At 35.8% G+C, this 15,222-nt stretch overlaps 1 protein-coding gene across 1 annotated transcript; it reads right to left on the reverse strand.

The window, feature by feature from the left end:
• Positions 1 to 241: 241 nt before the first annotated feature.
• Positions 242 to 14,876, reverse strand: LOC107787843 (biotin--protein ligase 2). Its single transcript, XM_075232127.1, has 8 exons — positions 14,411 to 14,876; positions 14,125 to 14,186; positions 13,105 to 13,253; positions 12,070 to 12,190; positions 11,489 to 11,704; positions 6,198 to 6,298; positions 3,265 to 3,341; positions 242 to 1,036 (listed from the first exon to the last, which is right to left on the reverse strand). The coding sequence occupies exons 1-8, from the start codon at positions 14,767 to 14,769 to the stop codon at positions 994 to 996; spliced, it is 1,128 nt and encodes a 375-aa protein (XP_075088228.1). The 5' UTR covers positions 14,770 to 14,876; the 3' UTR covers positions 242 to 993.
• Between the last annotated feature and the right edge of the window lie 346 nt (positions 14,877 to 15,222).

Genomic DNA, 15,222 nt, shown 5'->3' on the forward strand with positions numbered 1-15,222 from the left:
GTACTAACAGATCTAGTAACAGTATATCGTTATGATGGATAATTGCTTCTCGTGACAGCTATAATAAGGGGCAACTGCCATCCATTAAACCAGATCGAGGTACAATTATATATGGAGCTACAGTTAATTTTCCTTCTTAGAGGATACATCTAGCGTGGGTAAAGAATGACAACAACAACCAAAAGAATAAATGGCTACTCAAACAATTCATTGAAATTAAACCCACGTTAAAGACATTTAGTTTTCACGTAAAATTCAGCAAGTGATATATAAATAATTTATATATCAAACTATTTCTGAGTACAGTCCGTTGTCAAAAAATAGCTAAATAATAAATAATTTTATTTATTTAATTTCTAACGAATATTTTCTAACGTTGGAAAAAGTAGCAGTAAATTCTTTTCCTGAATTGGCTCAGTACTCTTCCGACGGACGCTAACCCCTAGTAAGATAGTAGTATTTGCTACTTATTACTAACAAAAGGTGGTCAGAAATTGTTGTTGTTGTTCTAACAGAATTTCATCCTTCATAAAATACTCTTCCGGCGGACTTTAATTTGATGGCTAACCGCTACTAAGACATAGCATTTGCTATTTATTTATTACCAACAGAAGAAGCAAATGCTGTTGTTGGTGTTCCATCATAGCATCATCCTTTTGAAGAATTACAGCTATAACTTGTAATTATTGTTTAAACTCCTCTGTCCCTATTTCTCTGTGTATTTGCACCTCAAAGTCCTCATGCTAATAAGTCTACAGCAGGGCTAAGGAGCTGCTCTAACAAAGAATTATTCCTCCTCAATTTTTTTAGACTATTTGAACAAAATAAATCATTGAAGTAATAAGTAATTCTAGATTCTTCAGAGGAAAAAGCAACTGCCCCGAAAATTGAACAGAAACCGAAAGACTTTTCTTTCTTAGTGTTTGGTTTTAAAATAGTGCTTTTTTAAAAAAAAGTCACCATATGCAGGCAGAAATCATACTGTGCTTTCCTTCAGCTCATTTTTCTTTTGATAAGCCCTTTGAAGAAGTCAAAACTGCATCCAATGAATAAAACAATGTTAATTACCACTAATGGTCCACGCATACATGCTAAGTTTTATCAGAAAACTAACAGCTCGTGACTGCCAAATATAACCTAGACAAATTAGAACCAAACACAGCAGCCAATGATAGTTCCTTATCAGAAGCCATGAACTCCCAGTAAAACCATTTGCTTCAGAAATAAATGTAATGGAAGAACAGCTCATCCTTTTTCCCATTTGGTCACCTGCAAATTTAAATATCCTAAAACAAAACCAAAAAAGCAGCCCGGTACACTAAGCTCACGCTATGCGCGGTGTCGGGGAAAGGGCTGGACCACAAAGGTCTATTGTACGCAACCTTACCCTGTATTTCAGCAAGCGGCTGTTTCCACGGCTCGAACCCGTGACCCCTTGATCACATGACAACAACTTTACCAGTTACACGAAGGCTCCCCTTCTAAAATATCCTAATAACGCAAAATAATTTTGCACCTTGTTGAAATGAATGCACATTCATCTTTAGCATGAAGTGACAAAATATTCATTAGAGGGGCTAAGATCTATGCATTAAATTTTTCAAAAGTATAATCTTTCATGAATATTCTGATCTCTCTACATGGAATTAAAGCCATATTTGGTTTGAATAAGTAGAGTATACCATCAATTTCTGACATCATACCAACTTTAAGTTAGGTAGGAATCACTGGTTTCCAGCAAACATATTTTACTACTAATAGGTTTGAAACAGAATTCCACTATTCCCTCTTTTAAGTTGGAGTTGGGACAGTTTGCTACCCAAAACAACAGTTGCAGGCTTGTTAACCACTATCGACCTTAGTTAACTGCCTAAAAAAGAGTATATCTAGACATCATGTTCCATTACTTCACAATTATTGCAGCGTGGTAAAATTGCACGACCTAAATCTAACAATTGAAAAGAGCACTTGTTAATTTCATGAAAATAAAATTACAGAAGCATCCATCTCTTTCTACCCACACCTACAATCCCAGTCCAGCCTTTGTTCTGTGCGATCCTCTACTGAAGAAGATTACCATTATCAGTGTCTTAGAAGTAAAAAAGAAGCTAAGACAGTAGTTTCTTAGAAATAAACAGGACTACCAAAATATTGACTGTGATTATCAAGATTCACAAACATAAGATGAGGGTAGTCTACATGCAGACACAAGCACATTTAGGGGCCCTTTTTTCAAAGATTAAGATGTTTGAATGTGAATACATATCTAAGAAACATTTTTTCCCTCAACATTCGAATGTTTATAATTTATTTTTATTAAAAAATTTAAAATATAAAGTTCAAATAAAAGAATTAAAATATTGTATCCATAAATTAGTAGGTTGTAAGGCAATAGTTGGTGGTGGGCGGCTGGTGGAATTTGGCAGTAGTGGCTAGTGGCGGTGGTTGGCGTACGATAGAAGCAGTAGCGTGATGTTGGCAGTGGTAGTGTTGGTGCGTTGTGCGATGGAATGGTTGTGATGGTGGAGGTGGTTGATGGTAGTCGCCGGTGGTGGTGGAAGGTAGGGGTGGTCAGTAATGGAGGTGATTGGCAGTGGTGCCACTTGTGATGGTGGAGGTGGTTGGTGGTAGTGGTAGCGGTGATGGTTGATGGTTGATGGTTGATGGTAGTGGCGGGTACTGGTAGGTACTAGTAGCTACGGCAATGGTGGTTGGCGATGGTGATAGTTGTGATGGTAGAGGTGATTGGTGTGGTAGGTATGGCAGTGGTGGTTGGTGGTAGTGGTGGTAGCGGTGGTGGTGGTGGTGATTGGCAATTGTGGTGGTGATTGTGATGGAGGTGGTTGGTGGTGCTGATTGATGGTGGTAGCTGGCAGTCGTGGTGGTGCTGGTTGATGGTCATTGTGTAGTGGTGGCTGGTGGCTAGTGGTGGTTGTGGACAGAGTGGTGGTGAAAAACCTCTTTGCAATTTCTTTTGATGAACCTTTTAATAATATTAAGACACTGTTGAAGATCTGAATGATCCAGATCTATTCAAACCCATTAAACGGTTAAATCGTTAAAAAAACAAACAAATGAGGCCTTAAAAGAAGCACTAGCAAATCAGGTTGATATCCACCCAATAATTAAGTATTGGCAAAGGAACACTAAAATTGGTCCATATCAACATTTTTTTCTTTGTCCACAGTCGGTTGAGAAATTTTCTGCAAAACGAGTTGAAAAGATATGATAGACAAACGTTAACATGTTTAGCTCAAGACAAACCTGTTGCCATCTGGGTGTAGCTCACACATTTGACCATCATCTGTGATTCCTAATAAGTACCCTGAGGATGTCAAACCCTGAAAGTAGAATGATCTGTTTATGTAATAATTACACGGACAAAGCAGTTTACTAGAGCAAGGACACCTAAGATAAAGTATGAAAATATGTGGTCACCAATCAAAACTTCAAAGTGTGCACACTTCATATAATTGACGAGGGTGCATGCTTCGGCTGAGTGACAATACGAAGAATAATGATCAACATTATCACAAGCATAAAGTAAAGAGTGATGCACATCCCATTATGGAAGGGAAGTATAAGAATCAACGATTTAATAGTAAACATAGAGCTCTACAGGTTTCCTACCCTCTTCACAAGAATAAGTGGCAGCTATTCATAACCTCTCTTGTATGAGATGCTTTATATCTATTCAGAAATCTTTCATCCAAATTCATCTTGGCTAACAGTACAGTTTCTTATACTTCTCTCTAACCTAGGACGTTGAATCCAGTTTAACCCATGAATAATGTATCGGGTAACAAAATCAAATTGAGAACTAAAGGGGAAAATATATTAGATAACTTGTAAATTGCACAACTCCTTAAATTTTCCTAAGCATACACTCTTTCTTAGTGTCTTAGGAGCAAAGTCCACATTTAAACTCCCAACATGAAGCCCCCCTAAAAAAAAAAAGAAACTTTTAGTGCTATTCAGCAATAAACACAGACAATTGGAGACATATCAGGATTTAGTAAAATCATTAGAAATAAGAAAAACATGAATATTTAATTTCTATAGGACCCCTTCACACCCAAAACCTTCTCTTTCCCCTTAGCATAAAAGCATGCCATTGTGCCAAAAGCAACTTGCTAGCACCCTCGCCGAACCCCTCCTCACGCCGTTCCACACTCCATTCTCACCGGCATTCCCCAAAGTCTCCCAAAAACTTTGACGTATCAATAAAGAAGCTTATTTTATTTCCTTTTTTGGTAATAGTATCGTATCACTGAAAGAAGAAATAAAAAGTTGACTAAAGACATATGGGAGTTTCTAGGTAGCTTATACATATACTAAACTCACCCTTTAGGTGAAACTGTCGAATATTATCACATCAACTTTAAATGCCTGAATGTTCATGAAGCTGCTTGATTAAATTGACTTTCCAACTGAATTACTAACTTGATTCAAAAGGTATAGTTCAGTTTCCTTTTTAATCATTTTTAGAAGGCAGGTGAAGAAGGGAACAGGACAAACATTCAAGCAACAGGAAAGGAACCCAGCAAAGTCACAGTTACAAGAAGGCTTGATTGTCCCATAACCTCCTTCAAGTGTTTTGCTAGAACCAATTCAAAGGGGCTATTAGCTGCACTTAGGCGCTTTTATGGCAAATTTCCTTTCTAATTACTCCCTCCATGTCTATTCATGTAGAACCGTTTGATTGGTCACGGAGTTTAAGAAAGAAAGAAATACTTTTGAAACTTGTGGTCATAAACAATTAAACATACCATGACATCTCTGTGGTTATAAAAGCATGTCATTAAGGGTAAATTTGAAAATTGAAAGTCTAAAGTTAAATCATTTTCACATATAGAAAGCTGCCATTCTTTTTTGGAACAAACTAAAAAGAATGAGGATCGAACTGCTCGTTTGAAAAATGAGGGGGCGATAATGCACTTTAGCGCAACTAAAATAATATAATATAATAAAAATGTTAATATAAAGTTAGAGAAAAAAGGAAAAATTCTAATGGTTGCGGCTGAACCACAAAAGGTTCCAAGATGAAATTCAATCTTAGTTTGGATTAAAAGCACTAGGCATATCTGCTTATTGTACCAGCTTCAGATTCATTGCAAGGACAGCTCATTCCCTCTGAACATGTTCAACTTTATGCAATTAACTTTTTCAGATCTCAGATTTATAATTATTGAGCTTTATAATGAATAAACATTATTTTCACACATTTCCTTGACGTTTAATTGGTTGGTACAATTTTGCAAAAGAAGTTTGTCTTCACATGTGTTTCTCAGCATCCTAATTGTAAGCTTATTAAAATAATGGAACTAGTAAAGAGAACCTTACGATGGTTTTAGTTGTTACCTTAAAGCGAGTCTAGCTTTTAAAGAAAATTAAGGACTTATCAAATGCATTAATAAAGACGAGAATCCTATGCGATCATGAATTAGTCACAAATTTAAGTTTTAGTCACTATATTTATAACAATAAAACCTACATAACAGATCTTGTAAGTTTACAAGAAAATCGTCGATAATTGTTTTTGACAAGCTTTCATACAATCCTTGAGTCATACAGCTTCAGCAAATCTCGTTTGTCGCTTTTTGTTAATTTAGTTAGGAAGAATTTAGCATACACCAATTGAATTAGACCAAAGGTCCTTTTCTCTGGGCAGACCGCTGATCTTTCGTTCATTTTATCCATTGAACTAAGAAAAGATGATTAATGTGTATATTCATTTATTCAAGTTTTGAACAATTTTACGAAACTCATTGCGTTAACCGTTGTTAGGAATCCTTTACCAGTTTCAAGTGCTTAAGTGGCCATTTCAGTCTTCCATTCAGATAATCCTAAGAGAAAGATTGAATGGAAGCCATTGACATAAGGCCTAGGCTAAAACACCCAAAAGCTCCGCCAAAAACCACCACATGTAACTGCACAGTACTATCAGGTGGATTCCCCTTTCCATGCACCTTAATATGTTATCTGCAAAGCACACTAGAAGATATACCTGTTGGAGTTTAAATGACATATATCGCTGTGAAGAAGCAGCCGTACTAGAATTGAACTCAGATTCAAATAGTTACCATATTCTTAAAAAATAAAAAGAAATAGACAAGGCATAATACTGAAAATTGAATGGTGCCCAATAAAAGTTTTTATCTTAGGAAAAGTAACTGAGAGATTCCACTCAAACCAACCTGAATGGTGACTACAGTTTCAACAAATTGGTCCTGATCACCACTTCTCTCCTGCACAATAACCCTTTGTCCACTATATTTATGTGGGCGAGCAGAAGAATATCAGTTAATAACTGACGAGATATTATCTTGTTACACTTGAATTCAGTAAAAAAATGAAGTAGAATTCACATTAACTTAACAGGTGTAAGGGTTGGCCAGATTTTAAAATAAAGAAGCATTCTAAAGGAAGACGAAGCTAAATTAACAAAATGAACCATGTGGGTATCCAAAAAAGTTTACATGTTTTGTCCACCAAAGTTGGTTTCATGATCACACAAGTAAAGTGTTCTACATCTGAATAAGGAAGAAACGACACAGACATTTCAAGTGTAGGTGTGTAGCATGTAATCAAACACAAACAGGGTACCTTTGGGCTTGGTCAGTGGTAAACTTTCCTACTCTTAATTTCTGCTAATGAATCAGTATACTGGTATAGGATATGAGCTCCATTCAATTTCCTCTATACCTTTTTCTTTGGATATGTGAACTTCATTTTAATCTATACTATATTAAAAGTGGGAAGCCCTTGAGACAAAAGTTAAATTACCAACGTATCCTTTAATTAACCTATAAATAGTTTTTTTTAATATAAATAAAAAAACTAAAGCCTACAAGGAAACGCAACTTTCCATCAGGCGCCTATTCAGAAGAAACCTGTTTCTAAGTTTTAACACTTTGAATTCTTCACATCAATAGTCACAACTCTTAAAAGAAAACCTTTTTTTGTTGTTGCTAAAAACTTTTAAAACAAAACCTAACACCTACAAACAACTCCTAAATAATTAATTAAAAATGTGCACTATGGATATATGTAGTTACTCGAATTTACAAAGGGATGAGTCTCTCCATTCAAGTCAACCATCATTCATATGGAGTACTAGACAATGCTTAGAGTAACTTACTTAATGTGCAAGATTTTGTTTACAATGAACTCACATCAGATTTAAACCTTGCTTGAATGTTGGTCTAATGTAACACCCCGTACATTCAGACTAGGTGTGGATATGTTAAATGGGTATTAATCTGATATTTTAGGTAAAAATTGCACGGGGCGCCCTATTTGGTCGCCCCCATTTAACTTATACCCATTTTTTTTTAAAACTTTTAACTTGTACCCACTTTTTAAACAACTTCAGCCCCCTTTCTCCTCTTCTCCTCCTCAAAGTTATATCCGCCCTCAACCTCTTGAGATTAAACTTCTACTTCATTTTCCTCCAGGCAAACAATCATCGGCAGGAGAACAATATCATAAATCTCTACGTTCTGCTTCACAGATATGTAGGGTAAACATATATTTCCATGTTGATAACTTCTTGAGGGCATATTAATACCTATATATGAGTAATTTTTTTTATATTTCTGTTCGTGCTACCAGTATTTTATCAGGAACTATACCTTTCCACCGAGACTACATTACTTCAGGTGATACAGAAAAGAGACCTTACAAAAAGGTATTAAGCAGTGTCTCTAATATCTAATTTATGAAAGTTGCATGTTCATATTTTCAGCCTCATGGATGTTGAATTAATCATTAGTGGGATATGATTTCAGAAATTACTGGATGTCGTTCGTGAGCTGGAGTCCTTAAGGCCAAAAGTTGAAAAGGAAATTACCAAAGTGAACAAAGAACTTCTAGAGCTGAAGTTCTCCAGTTACAAAATAAAAATTCGCCAGTTACAAAACAAAAACTTCGCCAATTACAAAAACAAAACTTCAGCTAATTCGCCAGTTACAAAACAAAAACTTTGCGTGATTGTCTTTGCTACTTCAGCCCCGTATGCTGAAGTTACGCGAAAAAGTGGGTATGCTTGCAATTTTTTTTTGCAAAGCGGGCACAAGTTAAAACGTGACCCAAAAAGCGGGTATAGATGCAAATGCCCATATTTTAGACATATGAAGTCCTAGCGGGATGAGTATGAGTGAAAATAGTTGTTTTAGAATCAAGATGAAGAATGAGGTGCATAAGATTCGATAAAATATACAAAGTTTCCAAAAGGTCAGTTTTGCATGTGATTGTTCATAAAAACTATATTTTATTAGTTATGTATATTTATTTATTCAAATCTTTGTTTTTATAATATTGCTATTATTACAAAAATTATATAATATATGACTTGACATACACGTGCAATGCACGTGCCGAGAGACTAGTATTAAAAGAAGGATAACACTATTACCAGAAGAAAGAAAAGAGAGGAAAAATAAGAGAGATGACGGCCAGTTGAGGGGACAGGATAGAAAATACCATATGACCATTTTAAGAATATGTAGATAGAACTAGAATATCTGGAGATCTCCCAAGTATCGCGATCCATCTTTATCTTCAGCTTATTTTGATGTCAATTCTTTCTTACAAAGTTACAATATGAGGATTTCTTATTCCCCCATTTCTCTTAACCAATTCCTAGTAGAGCTTTGATCATTTTGACTGTTGAGGCTACAACTTTAGCTCCACAGAACAGGATTCTTTCTTCATAGTTACAATTTTTCGGAGGATGATTAGATGAACATTCACCTCATAGGCCCACAAGCTTTTGGTCCATCTTATTCAGGATGAAGCTACTGTCATTTTCTGTCATCTGATGGACGAGAAAGGTTGCCTTTGTTGGACCTAGTATTCCATGTGTATCCAGCTTCGTCATGGCTATCCTTCAGGTATGAATCTACCCTAACCTCCCCCATCACCAAAGAACCCTGTTACCTAGGATCGGCCATTTATCCAGTACATGTACATTGAATTTAGCACATATTTAGCGTGTTTTGAAATGCAAGTGAACTACCCAGCCCAAAGTCCATTTAACATTGTTTAAGAGTCTCTTTTATAGTCAGAAGAATGGCACAAGCTGTAATTGTTATATCACAAAACTTTAGGTTGCTCATCTAGGAATATTCTTTGTCCTACTACCCGACAATGCTAAATGAATTTTGACTTTCTCCTATTTCCCCATCAAAAGCACATTTCAATACAAGAAGATGCCCGCATATAATTAGAAGTAAACAAAGGATCAACTTTACGGGATTCCCATAGCATAAAGTTCTCTGCTTTGCAAAGAGTTTTAAATTGCAATAGCAAAGCATAACAGATATTCGAATCTACAGTAATTTTAAAAAGTACTTACTTCCTAAGAGGCCACCCACTAACTTAAAATGCTTAGTCATTCTAGCTTACACGTGGATTGATTGATGCCCACACAATAATTATCTACCAACATATGCAGAAAGAGTGTGTGTGTGTGTTTGGGGGGGGGGGGTTAACATATATATGCAGAAGCCCCCTAGAACAAGTAGCTCGTTCTCACCTAAAAACACTCCATGATTTCAGGTAGCGGTTCTAAGACCATCAGAAAAAGCAAAGAATGCAGTTGATAAAAAAGCACAAGACTGAGGATATGAATTCCTAGCATCTAATACACAACGCCTCGGAATACCACCTCACAACAATTTCGAAGGATCTCAAATTTCCATGACTAACTAATACCCTTGACAGCAAGCTCAACATTAACCAACCAAATGAAAAACAAATATAGGATTATTCTCTTTAATGAACCTCCACTTCATCTGCTGAAACTAAATAACATCTCAATGGGGGAAAACGGATATGCCAAAAATAGACCTGCTAAGAAAATGGCAGAGGCAAGTGGAAAGAAAGTCTAGTATATGATAATTTTGATATTATCACTGAACTAACAGTGAGAACAGGGAGAAGAGAGGCTAGTATGGTTTGATATATATAGTTCTGTGACAAATTCTAAATAAAATTAGCAAATTAAAATCTCATCACCATCACCACAACTATGCTTAATATTATTGAAATCTTCCTACAAGAACCAGCTTATCTTTGGCACTGTGACAATATATGAACAGCTCGTAGAGACAAGGACTCCCCACATTCATATTGGAAGTTCGCTAACTTTATTTCATTTTGTAACATCAACACGGCCCACCAAGAAAGAAAGAGCAAGGGGACAAGGGAGGAGAAAGAGTTATCTTCTCACAAACAATTACTTCTTTGTTCCATTTTACGTGACACTCTCTCCTTTTTAGTTTGTTCAGAAAAGAATGATACCTTCCTACATTTAGAAGCAACTTAACTTTAAACTTACCATTTTATCCTTAATCACATGATTTTATAGCCACAAAATAGTCATGGCATGTTTAAGATCTAAGTTGCTCCGACATGGGAGTTTAGGTGCCGCACCCGTGTCGACACAACACTAGTATAAGTGTGGGTATGGGATCCGTACCGGATCTAGTCAAATAATTTTGGATACTTTGACCACGACGGACGGAAAAATTCGAGACGAGATACAATTTGATTCCCGAAATCAAAACCAAAACTAGGGTAAATTTGAAGAAAATAGCATACTTGATCTAGAAGATTAAACCTTTATTTATCTACAACTTGAGAATAAAAATGAAAATCCACACTCTACAAGCTATACGTAAGTATTTCACAATTTTTTCTATAATTTAGAGATATTTTTATTTTTTTGAACTATTTTTAGCCGGATCCTCACACCCGTATCTGTACTAGGATCCATATCCCCGAATCTTAGAATTTACATCTTGAAGGATCTGACCTCTAGATTCGCACCCCGTGTCCGAGCAACTTAGTTTAAGATCACAAGTTCCAAAGTTTTATCTTTCTTACTTAAACTCTACGCCCAATCATACACCTTCACATAAGATTAAACGAAGAGAGAATTTGACGACCCACCATATTTGGATATTACTCAATTAGATGTTAGCAAACAGCAATTTCATTTTTTAATTATTTTTTTGGATAACCGAAAACCCCCTGATGAGCTATCTGACCCAACACTAGTTTGCCCACAGGTTCGACACTCGGAGTGTTGGCCTGCCCCTCTATCCCACTTCCACTTATATACAAAGTGTGTGTCAATAGCAGGGCAGACAACAATGTCTTATTGCAACATGAAATTAAAGAACAAATGAAAATTCAAACGTAAAACACGATTATAATCTCTAAATGAGTTGATCAAAAGAGGACTGGACAGGTTAAAGGCCTGGTTGGAGATCTTTTCCCTTTATCATTGGGGTTTTAGGATTTTCGCAAATGTTGAAGATTTTCGAATGTTTAAGATAGCTCTGTTTCTGAGTTCGAGAAGTTTAGTGTTTTAGGAAGCTAGGTGAATTGCTATTTAGCCGCATTGAAGGTTCTCGTTAGTTGCAATTGTGCCACTTGACTTTGCTTGGGAAATCTAGTCCCTGAAGTTTTGTATTTCAACAATTGAAAATCAGATTGTATACAGTATGGTTGCTCGAATGAGTAGATAATGGCAATTTACCTTGTTCTGAGAAAACATCATACAGGTTCTCAAATTTATTGAAAAAGGCTGCAATAACATCTTCTCTCTTCAATTCACGTGAGAGAGGATTCACTTTCTTTAAAACAGCATTCAAGCATGTAGTAGGCTTCTCATTCCCGACATTCAATCCAACTCCTGTGAAATAAGTATCAATACCCAAGCACTCCATGTAGTTTCTCCAAATTGATAGACTGAGAGGAGATAGAAATAATTACATATATTCATCAGTCTACTTAGAATGATCCTGAGGGGTGGGGTGGGGGGGTGTAAGAAAGTTAGCTAAGTTAAAAAGACTGCAAGTGTAAGAAAGATTGCTGACTAACCAAATTCATTAAGTTTGCAACATCTGAAAACCCGTCAAGTTTGTACTTAGCATGCAAACTTCTATAAATCGAAGGAAAAAATCCATTTCCGGTATGAGGAAGAATATATAGTGAACATCATTGAATGAGTGAAACGTTTTTTTTTTTTTGTATAAGTTGACAAGTGAGACAGTTTACCAGCACTAACATAGAACTTCTTCGACCTATATACCGATGTGCTAAGAATGCCACCCACTTTAACGCCACCTAAATACAGATCATTTGGCCACTTTATTCGAACATCAAGCTCTGGGGTTCCCTGTGGCACATTATGTAGCCAAGAACAACAAGGAAAAAAGGTAAGCATATCAACAGACGTTCTATGTAAAATAAACTAATACATGTAACGCTTAGCTTCTATGCAGCACACAGCTAGTTTCTACAAATTCTGTCCTACCACTCCTCTTTTTTCCATCTGCATCCAGTTAGCATTGTTCAAATACACTACCTATATGTGCATAAGTGAGCAATTAGGACCATTCTATTAGCCAAGTACCATAAAATTCAGGAAACACTCTCTTTTCACGAATACAGCACAAATACATGAAGAGATAAACCATTTGTCGTTTAGGCATTTGTAGACGAAAATAAAGTAATTAATAGAAAAGACTGATAGAGAATCTTGTAACTCAAGAAGAACCAACAAACTACATCAATGCTCCAGATCATAGACAGTTGAATTAGCTGAGTCTATCTGAAATTAGATTTAAGTGTATCCTACATTGACTAATTCAAAGGGCCCTGATATTTATCCAAATTTTCCTTTTACAATCATCTCTAGTCCTGAATATCTCCTAACTCAAGTAACATTCTTTAGGAAACATGATATCCTCTTTAGCAGACCAATCAGCACTAACAAATAATAGTCCACAAGACTGTATACAATTCTTCACAGACCATCCATCAATAACTGCTTAAATTTCACAGTGCACGGACTAAATGGCAAAACTATATAAAATATATGTGTAAAACTATAATGTTTCAATTGATACAACCAGATAGAGGATATAAAACTTACAAAGACATGTGAGAAAACTTCAGTTCATTGTTTATGCAATGTCGATATAAAATCACACTTATCTCCTTCTTACTTTTCCCATACATTACTTTACCGTTCCAATTTCAATTTCAGGATGTCGCCCCGGTAAACATCTTTCTAATATAAGTACTTACCTTTTCCAAACAGACAGCTTTAATGGCCTCTGTCATGGCAAGACAGACAACGTACTGTATATGTGGCACCACTCTACCGTCCTCCATTTGTATTGAAAAAGAAAACAGAAGGCAACCCTTTGGTGATTCCCACACATTACTCGAACGGCCTTCAGATGTAAAATAAACACATAAGTAAATCAAAGTAAAACATAAATAATTTGGGCAAACACGATAAGAGCAAAAAATCTCCAATACATTAAACAGAGCAACTACAATTTTTTATACCTAGTTTATGACAGTGATGCATTTTTCTTAATGTTTTTCAATTGCACAAATAACACCCTAACTTTGAAACAACGATAACGAACAGGACTTTCTCTAACTTCTGTTCATTGTTAATGGAAAAGGTCACACACAAAACTACACATATTTACGCTTTTTTAAAGGTCCAAACAGCTGTTCTCAATATTTCATAGTTTGTGGAGGGAACGAAACCTATCATTTGGTGCCAAACTCCACCTCTAATCTCCTTATACAGTGTTCAGCCTTCTTAACATAGCTATGGAAGATGCACCCAAGGTTGTGGCCAAGTGGTCAATGAAGTAGGCTGAGAATCGCAAGGTCTTAGGATTTGAACATTAGGTTATTTCTTCCCATCCGTCCAAGCCTTGGTTGGACAGAGTTATCTGGTAGCTATGCTGGTGAGATAGCACGTACCTCGCGGAATGCTCAAGGTGTGTGCAAGTTGGCTAGCACAACACGATTATAAAGAAAAACGTAGCTGTGAAAGTTGATTGTTTTATATGTCATAGAGAACAGTCCAGTTCTATAATTATTTCTTATTCTTATTGTTGCACTTCAGCATGTGCTAATTAGCACTTAATTGGATTGTAACACAGACGAAAACTGTTATTTACTGGAACAAAACCGTCCCCCGTTTGAAAGTGTACAACTCAAATCAAAACAAAAAATTGGACCTTAGAAAATTAAAAATGCACAAATGCAATAATCTCCAAAGAAACAAAAAAGTCCACGTACCTCTCCCTTTCAGTTGAACATCGGCAACACACACTGTACCAAGTGGCAAGTCAGAGTTATTTCTGCCATAAACAAATAATTAAATTAACAGAAGCAAAATTTAGTGTCAATAAGCCATAAGCGAGCAGGCTTAACTTGTCATTAATGATTTTTCACAATAACAAACAAGTAACTATAAGAGTTTTAAGTTATATAGAGCATGAGTCAAAAATAACATGTCAACCATAAAAATATGTACAAGGGATTTTGTAAAACATAAGTTAAGTATGGAAATCTGGTAATTTACTGTGAAATAACGTCATGAGTAGAGGACAATCTGGGAGAGTAAATGAGGAGTCTCCCAAAACGCCTAGTCGAAAGGGAGTTGAAGTATTCTTCAATTCGAAAAGCGTCGTCGTTTTCCAATTTCACCTCGGAATGCAGAACAAGCTCAACTCCTTCACCAGTTTTAAGGGTATTGTTATTCTTGAGTACCTTTGCCGCGTCATTCTCCTCCTCGGATTTCCCAGAGAGTAAAAGAAGCGTGTCCGCGGGTGATTCCATTTTTCTTCCGAGGACGTGTGATGATGAGAAAGCTTTGAGGTTTTTGGGAAATTTTTGTAGAGAGTGGAAAAAGATACTACTACCTTTGAATTGAGAAATCATCAGACGGAGACAAGTACAAGTGTACTACAGGCATATAACAAGACTCAACTTGTTCCCAACATTCACGAGTATTGGAGTAGCTGTATTCATGTGATGTGAAATGTGTTTCCATCAAGATTAATTGATGTGGAAATCTTTTATAATAGTATCATTTTCAGTGTTCTATTGGGTATTACTAACTTTTTGTACCAATAATAAATAGAGTGTAAGCATGGACACATGAAAGTGGTATTTTTTCACAAATAATTACACCGACTAATTATAGTGTAATTACAAGTTTACTGTTTGGTTGCACAAGTGTAATTACACAGTTAAATAAAATATTTAATAAAGTAATTATTAAAACTTAAAACTTAATATAATAAATATATGCCTATAAATTTGTATAAATATAAATGATATTATATTTAATTAAGATGTATATTTTTCGTAAATATACATTAATTAGTAATC

Source organism: Nicotiana tabacum, chromosome 16 (assembly GCF_000715075.1).
Source record: "Nicotiana tabacum cultivar K326 chromosome 16, ASM71507v2, whole genome shotgun sequence".
Classification (NCBI taxonomy): Eukaryota; Viridiplantae; Streptophyta; class Magnoliopsida; order Solanales; family Solanaceae; genus Nicotiana; species Nicotiana tabacum.